At 43.3% G+C, this 13,505-nt stretch overlaps 1 protein-coding gene across 2 annotated transcripts in view; it reads left to right on the top strand.

The window, feature by feature from the left end:
• Window positions 1-12,659, top strand: part of LOC119966240 — a 61,444-nt gene extending 48,785 nt beyond the window's left edge. For both annotated transcript variants that reach the window (XM_038797591.1, XM_038797590.1), the window contains exons 13-15: window positions 5,630-5,784; window positions 7,500-7,626; window positions 10,859-12,659. In XM_038797591.1, the coding sequence (XP_038653519.1) occupies window positions 5,630-5,784; window positions 7,500-7,626; window positions 10,859-11,076 (500 nt within the window). In that variant the 3' untranslated portion in view covers window positions 11,077-12,659. The remainder of the gene's footprint in view (window positions 1-5,629; window positions 5,785-7,499; window positions 7,627-10,858) is intronic.
• The last annotated feature ends 846 nt before the right edge of the window (window positions 12,660-13,505 follow it).

The following is a 13,505-nucleotide window of genomic DNA, read 5'->3' as shown; positions in this document are numbered from 1 at the left end:
CACATTGCCGGCGAAGGTGGTAGAGGCAGGCACAATAGCATCATTTAACATTAATCTGGACAGATACATGAATGGGCAGGGAGCAGAGGGATACAGATCTTTAGAAAATAGGCAACAGTTTTAGATAGAGGATCTGGATCGGCGCAGGCGTGGAGGGCCGAAGGTCCTGTTCCTGTGCTGTAATTTTCTTTGTTCTTTATTAATGGAAGGGAGTTGAGGAAATTTACAGAACAAAGAGATCGAGGAGTACATGCTCATAGTTCCTTGAAAGTGGAGTCACAGGTGGACAGGGTGGTGAAGAAGGCATTCGGCATGCTTGGTTTCATTGGTCAGAACATTGAATACAGGAGTGGGACAACTTGCTGAAGTTGTACAAGATATTAGAATGGCCATATTTGGAGTATTGTGTACAGTTCTGATCACCCTATTATAGAAACTCTATTATTATAATAGAAAGAGTGCAGAAAAGATTTACTAGGATGCTACCGGGACTTGATGGTTTGAGTTATAAGGAGAAGCTGGCTAGACGGCGACTTTTTTCCCTGGAGCGTAGGAGGCTTGGGGGTGATCTCATAGAGGTAAACTTCTAAGTTTGAAAAGCCCCTAGTCGCCACATTCCTGTTGAGGTACACAGGGAGAATTCAGAATGTCCACTTCACCTAACAAGCACATCTTTTGGGACTTGTGGGAGGAAACCGGAGCGCCCAGTGGAAACCCATGCAGACACGGGGAGAACGTGCAGACTCCTCACAGACAGTGTCCCAAGCCGGGAATCAATCCCGGGTCCCCGGTGCTGTGAAGCAACAGTGCTAATCACTAGCGCCTACTGGACCACTAGGCTCCACGCATGTCATATATATTCTCAGCACGGATTTGTGAGGGGTAGGTCTTGCCTTACAAGTCTTATTGACTTCTTTGAGGAGGTGACCAAGCATGTGGATGAAGGTAAAGCAGTGGATGTAGTGTACATGGATTTTAGTAAGGCATTTGATAAGGTTCCCCATGGTAGGCTTATGCAGAAAGTAAGGAGGCATGGGATAGTGGGAAATTTGGCCAGTTGGATAACGAGCTGGCTAACCGATAGAAGACAGAGAGTGGTGGTGGATGGCAAATATTCAGCCTGGAGCCCAGTTACCAGTGGTGTACCGCAGGGATCAGTTCTGGGTCCTCTTCTGTTTGTGATTTTCATTAACGACTTGGATGAGGGAGTTGAAGGGTGGGTCAGTAAATTTGCAGATGATACAAAGATTGGTGGAGTTGTGGATAGTGAGGAGGGCTGTTGTCGGCTTCAAAGAGACACAGATACGATGCAGAGCTGGGCTGAGAAGTGGCAGATGGAGTTTAACCCTGACAAGTGTGAGGTTGTCCATTTTGGAAGGACAAATATGAATGCGGAATACTGGGTTAACGGTAGGGTTCTTGGCAATGTAGAGGAGCAGAGAGATCTTGGGGTCTATGTTCATAGATCTTTGAAAGTTGCCACTCAAGTGGTAGAGCTGTGAAGAAGGCCTATGGAGTGCTAGAGTTCATTAGCAGAGGGATTGAATTTAAGAGCCGTGAGGTGATGATGCAGCTGCACAAAACCTTGGTCAGGCCACATTTGGAGTACTGTGTGCAGTTCTGGTCATCTCATTTTAGGAAGGATGTGGAAGCTTTGGAAAAGGTGCAAAGGAGATTTACCAGGATGTTGCTTGGAATGGAGAGTAGGTCTTACGAGGAAAGGTTGAGGGTGCTAGGCCTTTTCTCATTAGAACGGAGAAGGATGAGGGGCGACTTGATAGAGGTTTATAAGATGATCAGGGGAATAGAGAGAGTAGACAGTCAGAGACTTTTTCCCCGGGTGGAACAAACCATTACAAGGTGACATAAATTTAAGGTAAATGGTGGAAGATATAGGGGGGATGTCAGAGGTAGGTTCTTTAACCAGAGAGTAGTGGGGGCATGGAATGCACTGCCTGTGGAAGTAGTTGATTCGGAAACGTTAGGGACCTACAAGCGGCTACTGGATAGGTACATGGATTAGGGAAGAATAATGGAGTGTAGATTAATTTCTTCTTAAGGGCAGCACGGTAGCATTGTGGACAGCTCCAGGGTCCCAAGTTCAATTTCGACTTGGGTCACTGTCTGTGTGGAGTCTGCACATCCTCCCCGCGTGTGCATGGGTTTCCTCCGAGTACTCCGGTTTCCTCCCACAGTCCAAAGATGTGCAGGTTGGGTGGATTGGCCATGATAAATTGCCCTTTGTGTCCAAAATTCTATGATTAACCTAGGACAAAAGTTCGGCACAACATGGTGGTCCGAAGGGCCTGTTCTGTGCTGTATTTCTCTGTCTATCTCATATTTGCATGTGATCTTTCAATCAAAAACAACTAATCACAATCCTGGATGGTGTGTATGGAGACTAACTGGCAGAGATAGGTTTCTGGTGTACTGTTGAAGGGGGATATGGGGGGGTTTGGGGGGGGGGGGGGGGGTAAGAGGGCTGCTGCTTTTCTGGGCCACATATTCAGTTTATTGTCAGCCTGCTGAATACTAGAATCAGAGAAACTTTTAGCCAGATTAATTTACAAAAATGACATTCGTCTGTATATCTTGCTGACAAATTTGACATCAGCTTTGTAAATAAAACGTTGTTAATAAAACGTGGTAAATTTCTAAGAGACTGACTTGGTCTCTAGCCCATGTCAACCTGAATCCACCCATCTCAGATTCTAGTGCTATCCTGAGTGATGCAGTGACTGGTGGTAGGCTGCATGAGTGGCATTGTGGTACAGAAATGTATCAATCAAGCTGGGTTGAGTACTAAAGCAATTATAGTATCCAATCAATGACTTGTCGATTACTGAAACAGAACATGCCATAAACTGCTAACCCTTTCATATCCATCACTTTCTGAAGGGCAGTGTTTTTTTAGAAATTTAGAGTACCCAATTAATTTTTTGCAATTCAGTGGCAATTTAGCGTGGCCAATCCACCTACCCTGCACATCTTATTTTGGGTTGTGGGGGCAAAACCCACAGAAACACAGGGTGAATGTGCAAACTCTACATGGACAGTGACCCAGAGCCGGTATTGAACCTGGGACCTCGGCGCCATGATGTAGCAGTGCTAACCACTGCGCCAACATGCTGCCCTCCTGAAAGACAATGTTGTGAGCAGGAACTACATTCTAAGGCGCAGCCCTCAAGTCTGAATGACAAAATTCTTCAAAATGATAGTCTGACGAATGGAGCAATTTTGCCATCCAATAGCTTTTTTGCCATATTATCCACGAGCTATCCTACTTCAATAAATAGAAAAAATGTATAAATGCTGAAGTACAAAATGTTATGCTTTATCTATTTTCACAAAACTGACTTCCACAATAGAATACGTTCAAAAGGTTTAACATAGTATATGGCACATTCTGTTTCAGTAATTGGCAAATCATTGTGGCACACTGGTCAGCACTGCTGCCTCACAGCATCAGGGACCTGGGTTCAATTCTGGCTTTGGGTGACTGTGGCCTTTGCAGGTTCTCCCTTTGTCTGCGTGGGTTTCCTCCGGCCCACACCCAAAGATGTGCAGGTTAGGGGGGACTAGCCCTTGCTAAATTGCCCCTTAGTGTCCATGAGTGTACTGGCTTGGTTACTGGGATAGGGCGGGGGTGTGGGCCTAGGTAAGGTGCTCTTTCAGAGGATTGGTGCAGACCGGATGGGCTAAATGGCCTCCTTCTGGACTGTAGGAGTTCGATGATAGTACTGTTACAACATTTACCATTCAACCCAACTTGATTGCTACATTTATGTATCGCAATGCTGCCCATCCAGCCTTTCCCTGGTCGCTGTTTTTTTTTCTTTATAAATTTAGAGTACCCAATTCTTTTTTTTCCAATCAAGGAGCAATTTAACGTGGCCAATCCACCTAGCCTGCACATCTTTGGGTTGTGGGAGAAAGACTTGTTGTGTTATGCTTCTTCGTGTAGCATAAGCTGCTTCCTTGATGTATGCTTTGACAAAGGAAGGTCCAGACTTTGTAATGTGTTCAATGTGTTGATTGAACTATTAACAGTTCTTAAATGAGTTTGACTCTCCTGCTAATCTAACTATAGTAACTCAGTCTAACTGTACCAGCTTGCTCTAAGCCACGTGCTGGGTGTGATGCTGCTGATCAACCCTGATGTACTCTCTAGGTGTCTGTCTGTGAAAAGAGACAGAGCATGTGTGCCCTGTCCTTTTGTATGGGGTTGTGTAATGCCCCCTTGTGGTAATGTCACCTCTGGGTGTCTTGATTGCTCATTGGTTGTATCCTGTTCTAAGTGTTCATTAGCTGCATGTTTGCATATCATGATATCTCCGGTGCTCCCTCTAGTGTTTACTTAGTTGTAGTGTATTTACATTAACCCCTTGTGTATGTACGGTGATGCATATCACAAAACCCACGCAAACACAGGGAGAATGTGCAAACTCCACATGGACAGTGATCCTGGGCCGGGATCGAACCCAGGTACTCAGCGCTGTGAGGCAGCAGTACTAACCACTGCGCAACCCTGTTAATGTTTCATAGAAACATAGAAAAAAAGGAGGCCATTCAGCCCTTCATGCCCACTCCGCCATTCATTAAGATCATGCCTGATCATCCAACTCAATAGCCAAATCCTGCTTTCCCCCCATAACCTTTGATCCCCTTTACCCCAAGTGCTATATCTAACTGCTTCTTGAAACCGTACAATGTTTTGGGTTCAACTACTTCCTGTGGCAACAAATTCCACAGGCTCACCACTCTCTGGGTGAAGAAATTTCTCCTCATCTCTGTCCTAAATAGTCTACTCAGTGTCCTCAGACTGTGACCACTGGTTCGGGAACACCCTTCCTCGATCTACACTGTCTAGTCCTGTTAGAATTTTATAGGTTTCTATGAGATCCCCTGTCATTCTTCTGAACCCCAGCAAATCCAATGCTAACTGATTCAATCTCTCCTCATACACAAGTTCTGCCATCCAAGGATTCAATTGCTGCACTCCCTCGACAGCTAGAACATCCTTCCTCAGATAAGGAGACCAAAACTGCACATAATAGTCCAGGTGTGGCCTCACCAAGGCCCTGGATAATTGCCATTGATCAGATAATGGGAAGCTGCAAGATATAGCAAACTATTTAATGGAACTAAATAAAACAAAGTGTGAGGAGAAAGGAAGATGTGAGAAAATAAGTGATGTCCAATCGGATTTTAGTGAACAGGACACAAATTAGACAACGTGAAAAGTCGAAGAGAACGTAGTTAACATCCTGAATGCAGACCTCTCTCTGAGATCTGTAATCTGATGTGGGCTCCATATATTGGAAGAAACCTTGTCCCTCCTCCTTCAGAAACAAATGAATCCAGCATTCCCCCCACTAAGAAAATGGGAGTTAACTAAGACTAAAGTTGCTAAATCAATTGTATTGGATTTGATCAATTATTCTATTTCATCAGATGACTGTAAACCAGTGGGAACCAGCAAATTGTATCAAATATGCCTTTACATCAAAATACATTCAGTTGGCACAAAATCAGCAGCAATTGGGAGGAAAATCTTGGCCACAATTTACAACAAAGATTTTCTTTATGGGTTTTCAATGAAACACTGACTATCATGTGCTTGGTGCAGCAATAACCATTGTGAGCCACGACAGTGAAAGACGGACAAGAGTATCTCCCTGTGAGGAACCCGGCTGTTTCAGAAGAGAGATAAACTACGAAGCAGAACTAATCCAGCTGAATGCCCTCACACGCATTTCTGAATCCTGTGAGCAACATGTCAAGGTAAGAGCTCTGTCCAAGTCTTAACGAGTCAGTTTGAAATCAATGCATTTGTTCTAGAATTTTCCCAAATGCAATTCTCACACCACTTTTGTACAAGTTTTAAAACTCAGGTTTGCTGTTACTTCTGTATAGCTTCTAAGTTTATTTTAGGGTCAATTGCACAGTTGCACTGTTCTGATACTTTCCAGGAGCACTGACTGGGCAATGATGGGCCCACAATGACTAATTTTCTATTCAGTCAACTTTCTACTCTGCTCTTTTACTCTCTTCAACCCTGCTGGTGCTTCTCAGTATGTACTTTTGTTATTTACCCTTGTTTCTCAATAAGAAACAAAATGGCTTCACTTGTTCTAAAGATACAAATCTAGCTGCACGTGCCCATCAGCAAGATGGAAAAATGTTTATTGACTTCTTTGGGGAAAACTACACTGTTAGCAGATACAATGCGGGGGGGGGGGGGGGGGGGGGTGAACGGGGACATAGTTTAGTTCAGGTGGGATCAGCGAGAGGAGGAGGTGGGACTGGGGAATTATGGTCGGGTGGGAGAATCGCGGGAGGGCCGGGCGACTCATGACACGCCCCCCTGGTGCCCCCCACAATTCTCCCACCCCCCCGCTCAGAAGAATCGCCGGTCGCTGTTTTTCATGGCGACCGGCGATTCTCCGGGTGCCTGCCGTTCCCGACGGCGGCAACCACACCTGGTCGCTATCGTCGTGAACATGGGCGCCAAAGTGCCGTTTGAAGCTTGTGGGGGGCGGAGAGGGGAGTGAGCACCACGGCCGTGCTCGGGAGGGGATTGGCCCGCGATCGGTGCCCACCGATTGTCGGGCCAGCGTCTCAATGGGACGCACTCTTTCCCCTCCGCCGCCCCACAAGATCAAACCGCCACGTCTTGCGGGGCAGCGGAGGGGAAGACGGCAACCGTGCATGCGCAGGTTTGAGCCGTCAGCCGTCGTGACGTCAGCCGCGCATGCAGGGTTGGAGCCGGCCAACCTGCGCATGCGCGGCTGACGTCACATAGGCGCTGCCGTCGCGTCATTCTCGGCGCGCCGCCTAGATGCAAGTGTCAAGGCCCGGCGGCCGAGAATAACGGAGCGCCACTCCTAGCCCCCCCGGGTGGGGGTGAATAAGGTGAGAGGAGCGGCCTCCGAGGCCGTCGTGAAACTCGGCCGAGTTTCACGACGGCCTTCCCGATTTTTCGCGGGAGCTGAGAATTCTGCCCTATGTGTATAAGCCATATTGGCTGGATATGGTTGTTGGTTGGGTGGGGTTGGGGGGTGTTATTTACTGAGTTATGTTTACATTTGTGTTTGTTGTTATAAAATCATAAAATGCCTCAATAAATTGTTTTAAAAAAAAACATGATGGAAATAACCCCCTCCTCTGCTGCCCCCCAACTCAAATCATTTTGCGGATTTGATATTATGTAAAACTGAGCTCATTATTAAATTATAAAAATGAATAAACAAAGCACAACTGTGACATTGCCAGGTATTGTCTGCAGCAAATTGTGTGTGTGTGTTTGGGTGGGAGGGGGAAGGGTGTAGGGGTATACTTTGAGGTGAACACTTTAAATTCTAATGGATCAGACACTAATCAAAACAGACCAATTTTAAATAAATAATGCAGTCGACAAATAACATTGTCCAGGGCTTTAGGGATATTGCTTTATGATTTATGCTGCTCCTACTCAACACTTCCTATTGTGCCTACAGCTGGACTGTCGCCATATCCGCTTTATCCAAGCAGGCTGGGGGTGGTGGATATCCTGGGATGGAAGGAGAATGTTCTACTGGGGAGATGCAAGTCCAGATAGAGGCGGCTGTGCTTGTGGAATGACAGGTACCTCAAACAGGCAGCTCTTTGATTGTATCTATTCTGGGATATGTAGTACTTTGTTTTAAGGTTGATTAAAAAATACAAGATCCCACTGTCAATTTATTTTTTATGTAAAAAAAGGTATGGATCATCTTTATGAAGGTGAGTTAAAATATTTTCACTTCTACCAGTTCAACTGTGGGACACAAAATATTTTTGTTTAATTTTAACTTTCCAGCAGTTTCACCGATTTAGTCACTGTATATAAAGTTTTAAAAGTTACATTCAAAATCAGATCCGCACTGACATGACATAAATGTTATAACAAACCAATTGATTTGTTCTCTGAAGTTACAGGTTAAGGAGGAACCAAGCCACATAGATACATAGAAGATAGGAGCAGGAGGAGGCCTTTTGACCCCTCAAGCCTGCTCCGCCATTTATCATGATCATGGCTGATCATCCAGCTCAATAGCCTAATCCTGCTTTCTCCCCATAGCCTTTGATCCCATTCTTCCCAAGTGCTATATCCAGCCACATCTTGAATATATTCAATGTTTTAGCATCAACTAATTCCAGTTGTAATGAATTCCACAGGCTCATCACTTTTCGGTTGTAGAAATGTCTCCTCATCTCTGTCTGAATTGGTTTACCCTGAATCCTTAGACTGTGACCACTGGTTCTGGACACACCCATTATTGGTAACATCTTCCCTGCATCTACCCTGTCTAGCCCTGTTAGAATTTTATAAGTCTCTATGAGATCCCCTCTCATTCTTCTGAACTCCAGCAAGAAAAATCCTAACCTAGTCAATCTCTCCTCATATGGCAGTCCGGCCATCCTTAGAATCAGTCTGGTAAACCTTCGCCACACTCCCTTGAGAGCAAGAACATCCTTCCTCAGAAAAGGAGACCAAAACTGCACACAATATTCTCAAGGCCCTGTATAAATGCAGCAACACATCCCAGCTTCTGTACTCGAAACCTCTCGCAGTGAAGGCCAACATACCATTAGCCTTCTTTACCGCCTGCTGCACCTGCAGGCTTATCTTCAGCGACTGGTGCACAAAGACACCCAGGTCCCGCTGCACACTCCCCTCTCCCAATTTACAACCATTCAGGTACTAATCTGCCTTCCTGTTTTTGCTTCCAAAGTGAATAACCTCACACTTATCCAAATTATACTGCGTCTGCCATTGATTTGCCCACTCGCCCAACCTGTCCAGATCATGCTGTAGGATCCCTGCATCCTCATCACAGTTCACAGTCCCACCCAACTTGGTATCATCTGCAAACTTTGAAATGTTACATTTTGTTCCCTCATCCAAATCATTAATATATATTGTGAATATCTGGGGTCCCAGCACCGATCCCTGTGGTACCCCACTAGTTACTGCCTGCCAATTTGAAAAGGACCCATCAATTCGTACTCTTCATTTCCTCTCTGCTAACCAGTTTTCTATCCACCTCAATACACTTCCCCCAATCCCTGGCGCTTTAATTTTGCACAATAATCTCTTATGCGGGACTTTGTAAAACACCTTCTGAAAGTCCAAATATACCACATCGACTGCCCCCCCCCCCCCCCTGTCATCCGTACTGGTTATATCTTCAAAGAATTCCAACAAATTTGTCAAGCATGATTTCCCCTTCATAAATCCATGCTGACTAACTTTTCCGCTATAAAGTCATTGATAATGGATTCAAGAATTTTCCCTACTACCGATGTTAGGCTTACTGGTCTATAATTCCCTTTGAATAATATCTGCTGAATTTTAATAAGTTGATGTCTAGCTGTTACTTTTGAACCTAGCTGACAGTTATTGAAATCCATAACTTTTAGAGGAATATTTATGAACTTGGACCTTCAAATTATTGAATCAATTGGCAACATTAAGAGAAACATGTCAGGCTAATTATCTCTCACATTTGCTGAGACTATGTAAGAAAATAACTCAATTAAGTTTAGCTGCAAAATAGTTCAACAAAAAGTGCAAACGTTATTCCCCCATTGAGGAGTTAATATAGTGTATCTACCGTAAATATTTATGCATTGTTACTGTTATACCTTTCAATAGTAATCAGTGGTAAATTTATCTGTTTAAGAAAATCACTTGTAACCTGGGGTAAAGAACTAATGAACATTTAAAAATACACATAATTGCATAGTAGATGACCTTTACATCTAAAGTTCACATATGATTACAGTGATACAATGTGAACTTTGTGAAATTAAATTCAGCTTGAAGTTGTGGATTAAAAATCTAAAGCTATTACATGAATATTCAGAGTTTGAAAAGAGGCATAACCTTAATTGTTCCAGATAATAATCTGCCTGTGCGTAAACAAAACATTGCAGAATGCATGAAGTCGAAATTCATGTTAAGGTAACAGAATCTCCTTTCTGTGAAACACAGACTTCCTCAAAACCCGGAATTTCGTAATTGATAGTAATTGATATGACATTATAAATGTCATAATTGGCGGCATGTGGCGCAGTGGTTAGCACTGGAACTGTGGCACCGAGGACATGGTTTGAATCCCTGTATCACTGTCCATGTGGAGTTTGCACATTCTTCCCATGTCTGCGTGGGTTTCACCCCCACAACCCAAAGATGTGCAGGTTGGGAGGATTTGCCTCGCTAAATTGTCCCCTAATTGGAAAAAAAATAATTGGTACAATAAATGTCATTATTACCAAAAGAAAACAGAAAATGATTGTACATCTATTTCTGAAAATGTTTTTAATCAGGTGTGGGAGTTGAGAAGGGCACAGTTGCCATGGAGTAAAAACTGAAAGTTTGCTCAGCGGTAAATTCTGAGGAAGCTTTGGAAGGTAGCAAGACCGTAAGAAACATAATGCAGAGTAGTTTGAGAGAATTCCAGAGTGTTGGAAAATTTTGACTGTAGCCTTCGCCACCAGTGGTGAAGCCAAAAGGAACTATGATGCGACTGAGTTAGTAAAAAGGTTAAAGCAAGAGGCAGGGTCAAAGTCATGGGGAAATTTAGTGAAGGGTAGAACTCTGGGCAAATGAGTAACATATAGGAGAGAGGTTGGTGAGGAGAGCTTTTGAACAACCACGCAATAAAGGTGATGAAGCTTTAGATTGAACTCAACAATGAAAGAGCTCCTTCCTGGTTTATATCTGGAGACTTCTGTAACCTGGGTTCATACCTTTGTCAAGATATATCTGTTATGGGTACCATGCATCATTATATGAATTGATGGTTATCAACTCCTTTTATTACTCCCATAGAATCTTGTTCTGTCCCAGGAATGCACTGCAATTGCGATAGCAATGATCACATTTGGAGAACGGATGAAGGAACACTTCGCGATAAAACATCATTGCCTATCCAAGCTGTACACTTTGGAGATACCAAGGGTGCACCATTAGAGATGGCTTTTTATACCATAGGGAAGCTCATGTGCAAAGGCAAAGCTGGGACACAGAAGATCGACCAATCATTCTGAAGGCACTGACAATGGTCAACCAAAGATTAACATATTCCATCTCTTCCCAGCCAAGAGAGAAATAAAATGTAATAATATAGAAGTTTAAAAACAAAGAACAATCTAGTGTAGACCAGTAATGTTAGGTCTGGGTACATATTTTCACAAAATGTAAGCTACCTCTGAATTCTTAAATAGGATGTACAGCACATAAACATATCATTTGATCCACCTACCTGTTTTATGCTGCTGGCTATGTTCCACATGAGCTTCCTTCCCTCTCATCCGACCCTTCTTCACCCAATCTATTCAACATATCCTTCCATTTCTTACTCCCACATTTGCTTGTCTACCTTAAATATATTCACCCCTCCTATTCTTTGTGGTAGCATGTTTCACATTCTTACCACATTTTAGTCAAATAAGTTTTCTCCTCAATTTTTGTTGGATTTATTCGTTGCTCCCTTACATTTATAGCCCCTAGTTTTGAACTCATCCTTTAGTGGAAGTATCTTCTCTACAATGACTATGTCAAACCCTTTCTATAATGGTGCCAATCGTCCCGTACCACTTTTTTTTCCAAGAAAAAAGCACCAGCCTGTTAAATCTCTCCTGATAGGTATACCCTGTTATATTGTATTCTATTGTAATCATGAATTTTGTAAATCTAAAGCTTTTTTAAATATTCCATGCAAAGAATATTTTTTTTTTCTATGGGCAGTGACACTAAATGCAACACCCTGTCTTTTATCAGCTCTGCAAAGAAGGTATCAATGTAATAATAATAATAAATGTAGCCACAGTCCCGGAGGGCCATTGGCTGCTCTCCCCTTTGAGAGCTGACTGATGGAAATTTAACCTGAGGGTCACCACACTTCAGGCAAGGGACAAGGTTGAGAAGGTGGCGCCTTCATAACCTCAGCAGGTACGGGAATTGAAACCACAGGCTGGCGTCGCTCCACATCACAAACCAGTCATCGAACCAACTGAGCTGACATCCTAGGTATTAATAACATTTAACATCATAGCATCAACATTATTCATAATCTTTGTAACATAAATATTATTCAGAAGCTTAACCATGAAGACTGAACTATTGACATTCACCAACATAAACTCCTTTGACTTCAGAGATTAATAGTTGAATGAATCTCTTTAGTACAGTATAAAAATGGATTTGAATGTTTTATCCCAATGATACAAACCAAATGAATGTCTACTTGATCAGAATGTGATGTTCCTCCTGAAGTTAAAATTTTAGGATTTGGGTTTTACATTGAGACAAGTACCTACTTGGATTACGTTGGGAGTATTAATTTATGATGTCTAGCAATGCAAACATACACATAGCAAAAGCAAATGTTGCAGATCCTGGAAATCTGAACTACCTGATGAAAGGTCATTGACCTGAAACATTTTACCATTTTAACTCTTTCCACAGATGTTGCCTGACCTGCTGAATACTTTCAGCATTTTCTGTTTTCAGTAGAATTTGACCCCAACAGGACTTCATGGCCAAATGGCCTCTTTCTGTGCTGTGAATTACTCTAAATTGTTTGTACCGGGAATATCAGTGCAAAAATATAAAACAAACCACAAAAAAATGATCATAATTATAGTGTTTTCTTTTGCACCTCCACCCCTGGGCTGCACTGCTAAGTACAGCTCAGATATTAGATAACCATTCTGAAATCACTAAATAAACATGATTTGTATTTATAGTGTCTTTGATCTCATAAAATGCCCTAAGACACTTCACAGGAGCAATATAAAGCAAAACATGACACGTACCACATAAAGAGGGATTAGGTCGGATGACTAAAAGCTTGGTCAAGGAGGCAGGTTGCAGCTAGAATTGGACACATTAATTGAGCTGACGTCAAACCATTGATTTAAAGAGGTTTAGCATAGCTTACTTTATTTAGTACTTTTTGCCTCTACTTATAGCAGATGACATTTTTTTTCAAAAATACCTACTCAGTTTGTCCTTGCCCCTCAAAGATTTGTGTATGTTAATCTCCAGAAGGGGGATTCTGCGTCAGCCGACGCCGGAACCGGGAAATGCGATTGGGTGGAGAATCGGTTCTGACGCCAAAATCATGGTGGGCGGCAGTTTCATGCCAAATTGCAATTCTCCGGTGCATCAATAGCAGCGTCAATGCGTTCCACTCCGCATGTATAGTAAACACTGTTTGCATATCATTAGCGGGCACAACCTGGTATTCTCTGGGTTCTGTGTTATGCTCCGGCTCCACTGGTGCGAATTCCAATGACGAGGTTCATTTGTGCTTTTAAAAATCATGAAACAGGCACCGTGACTGCTTGGGGAGAGAGCGGGTACAGAAAGTGTCCAACATCGCCATAGTTTGCTGACAGTTGTGCCGCTGGCCATGGGGGCTTCTGCCAGGGCCAGGGGAAGCTGCAGGGCCAGGAGTGGGCTGTGGGGCAGC

This window comes from Scyliorhinus canicula, chromosome 5 (genome assembly GCF_902713615.1).
Source record: "Scyliorhinus canicula chromosome 5, sScyCan1.1, whole genome shotgun sequence".
Classification (NCBI taxonomy): Eukaryota; Metazoa; Chordata; class Chondrichthyes; order Carcharhiniformes; family Scyliorhinidae; genus Scyliorhinus; species Scyliorhinus canicula.
This window is presented reverse-complemented; position numbering and strand designations above follow the sequence as displayed.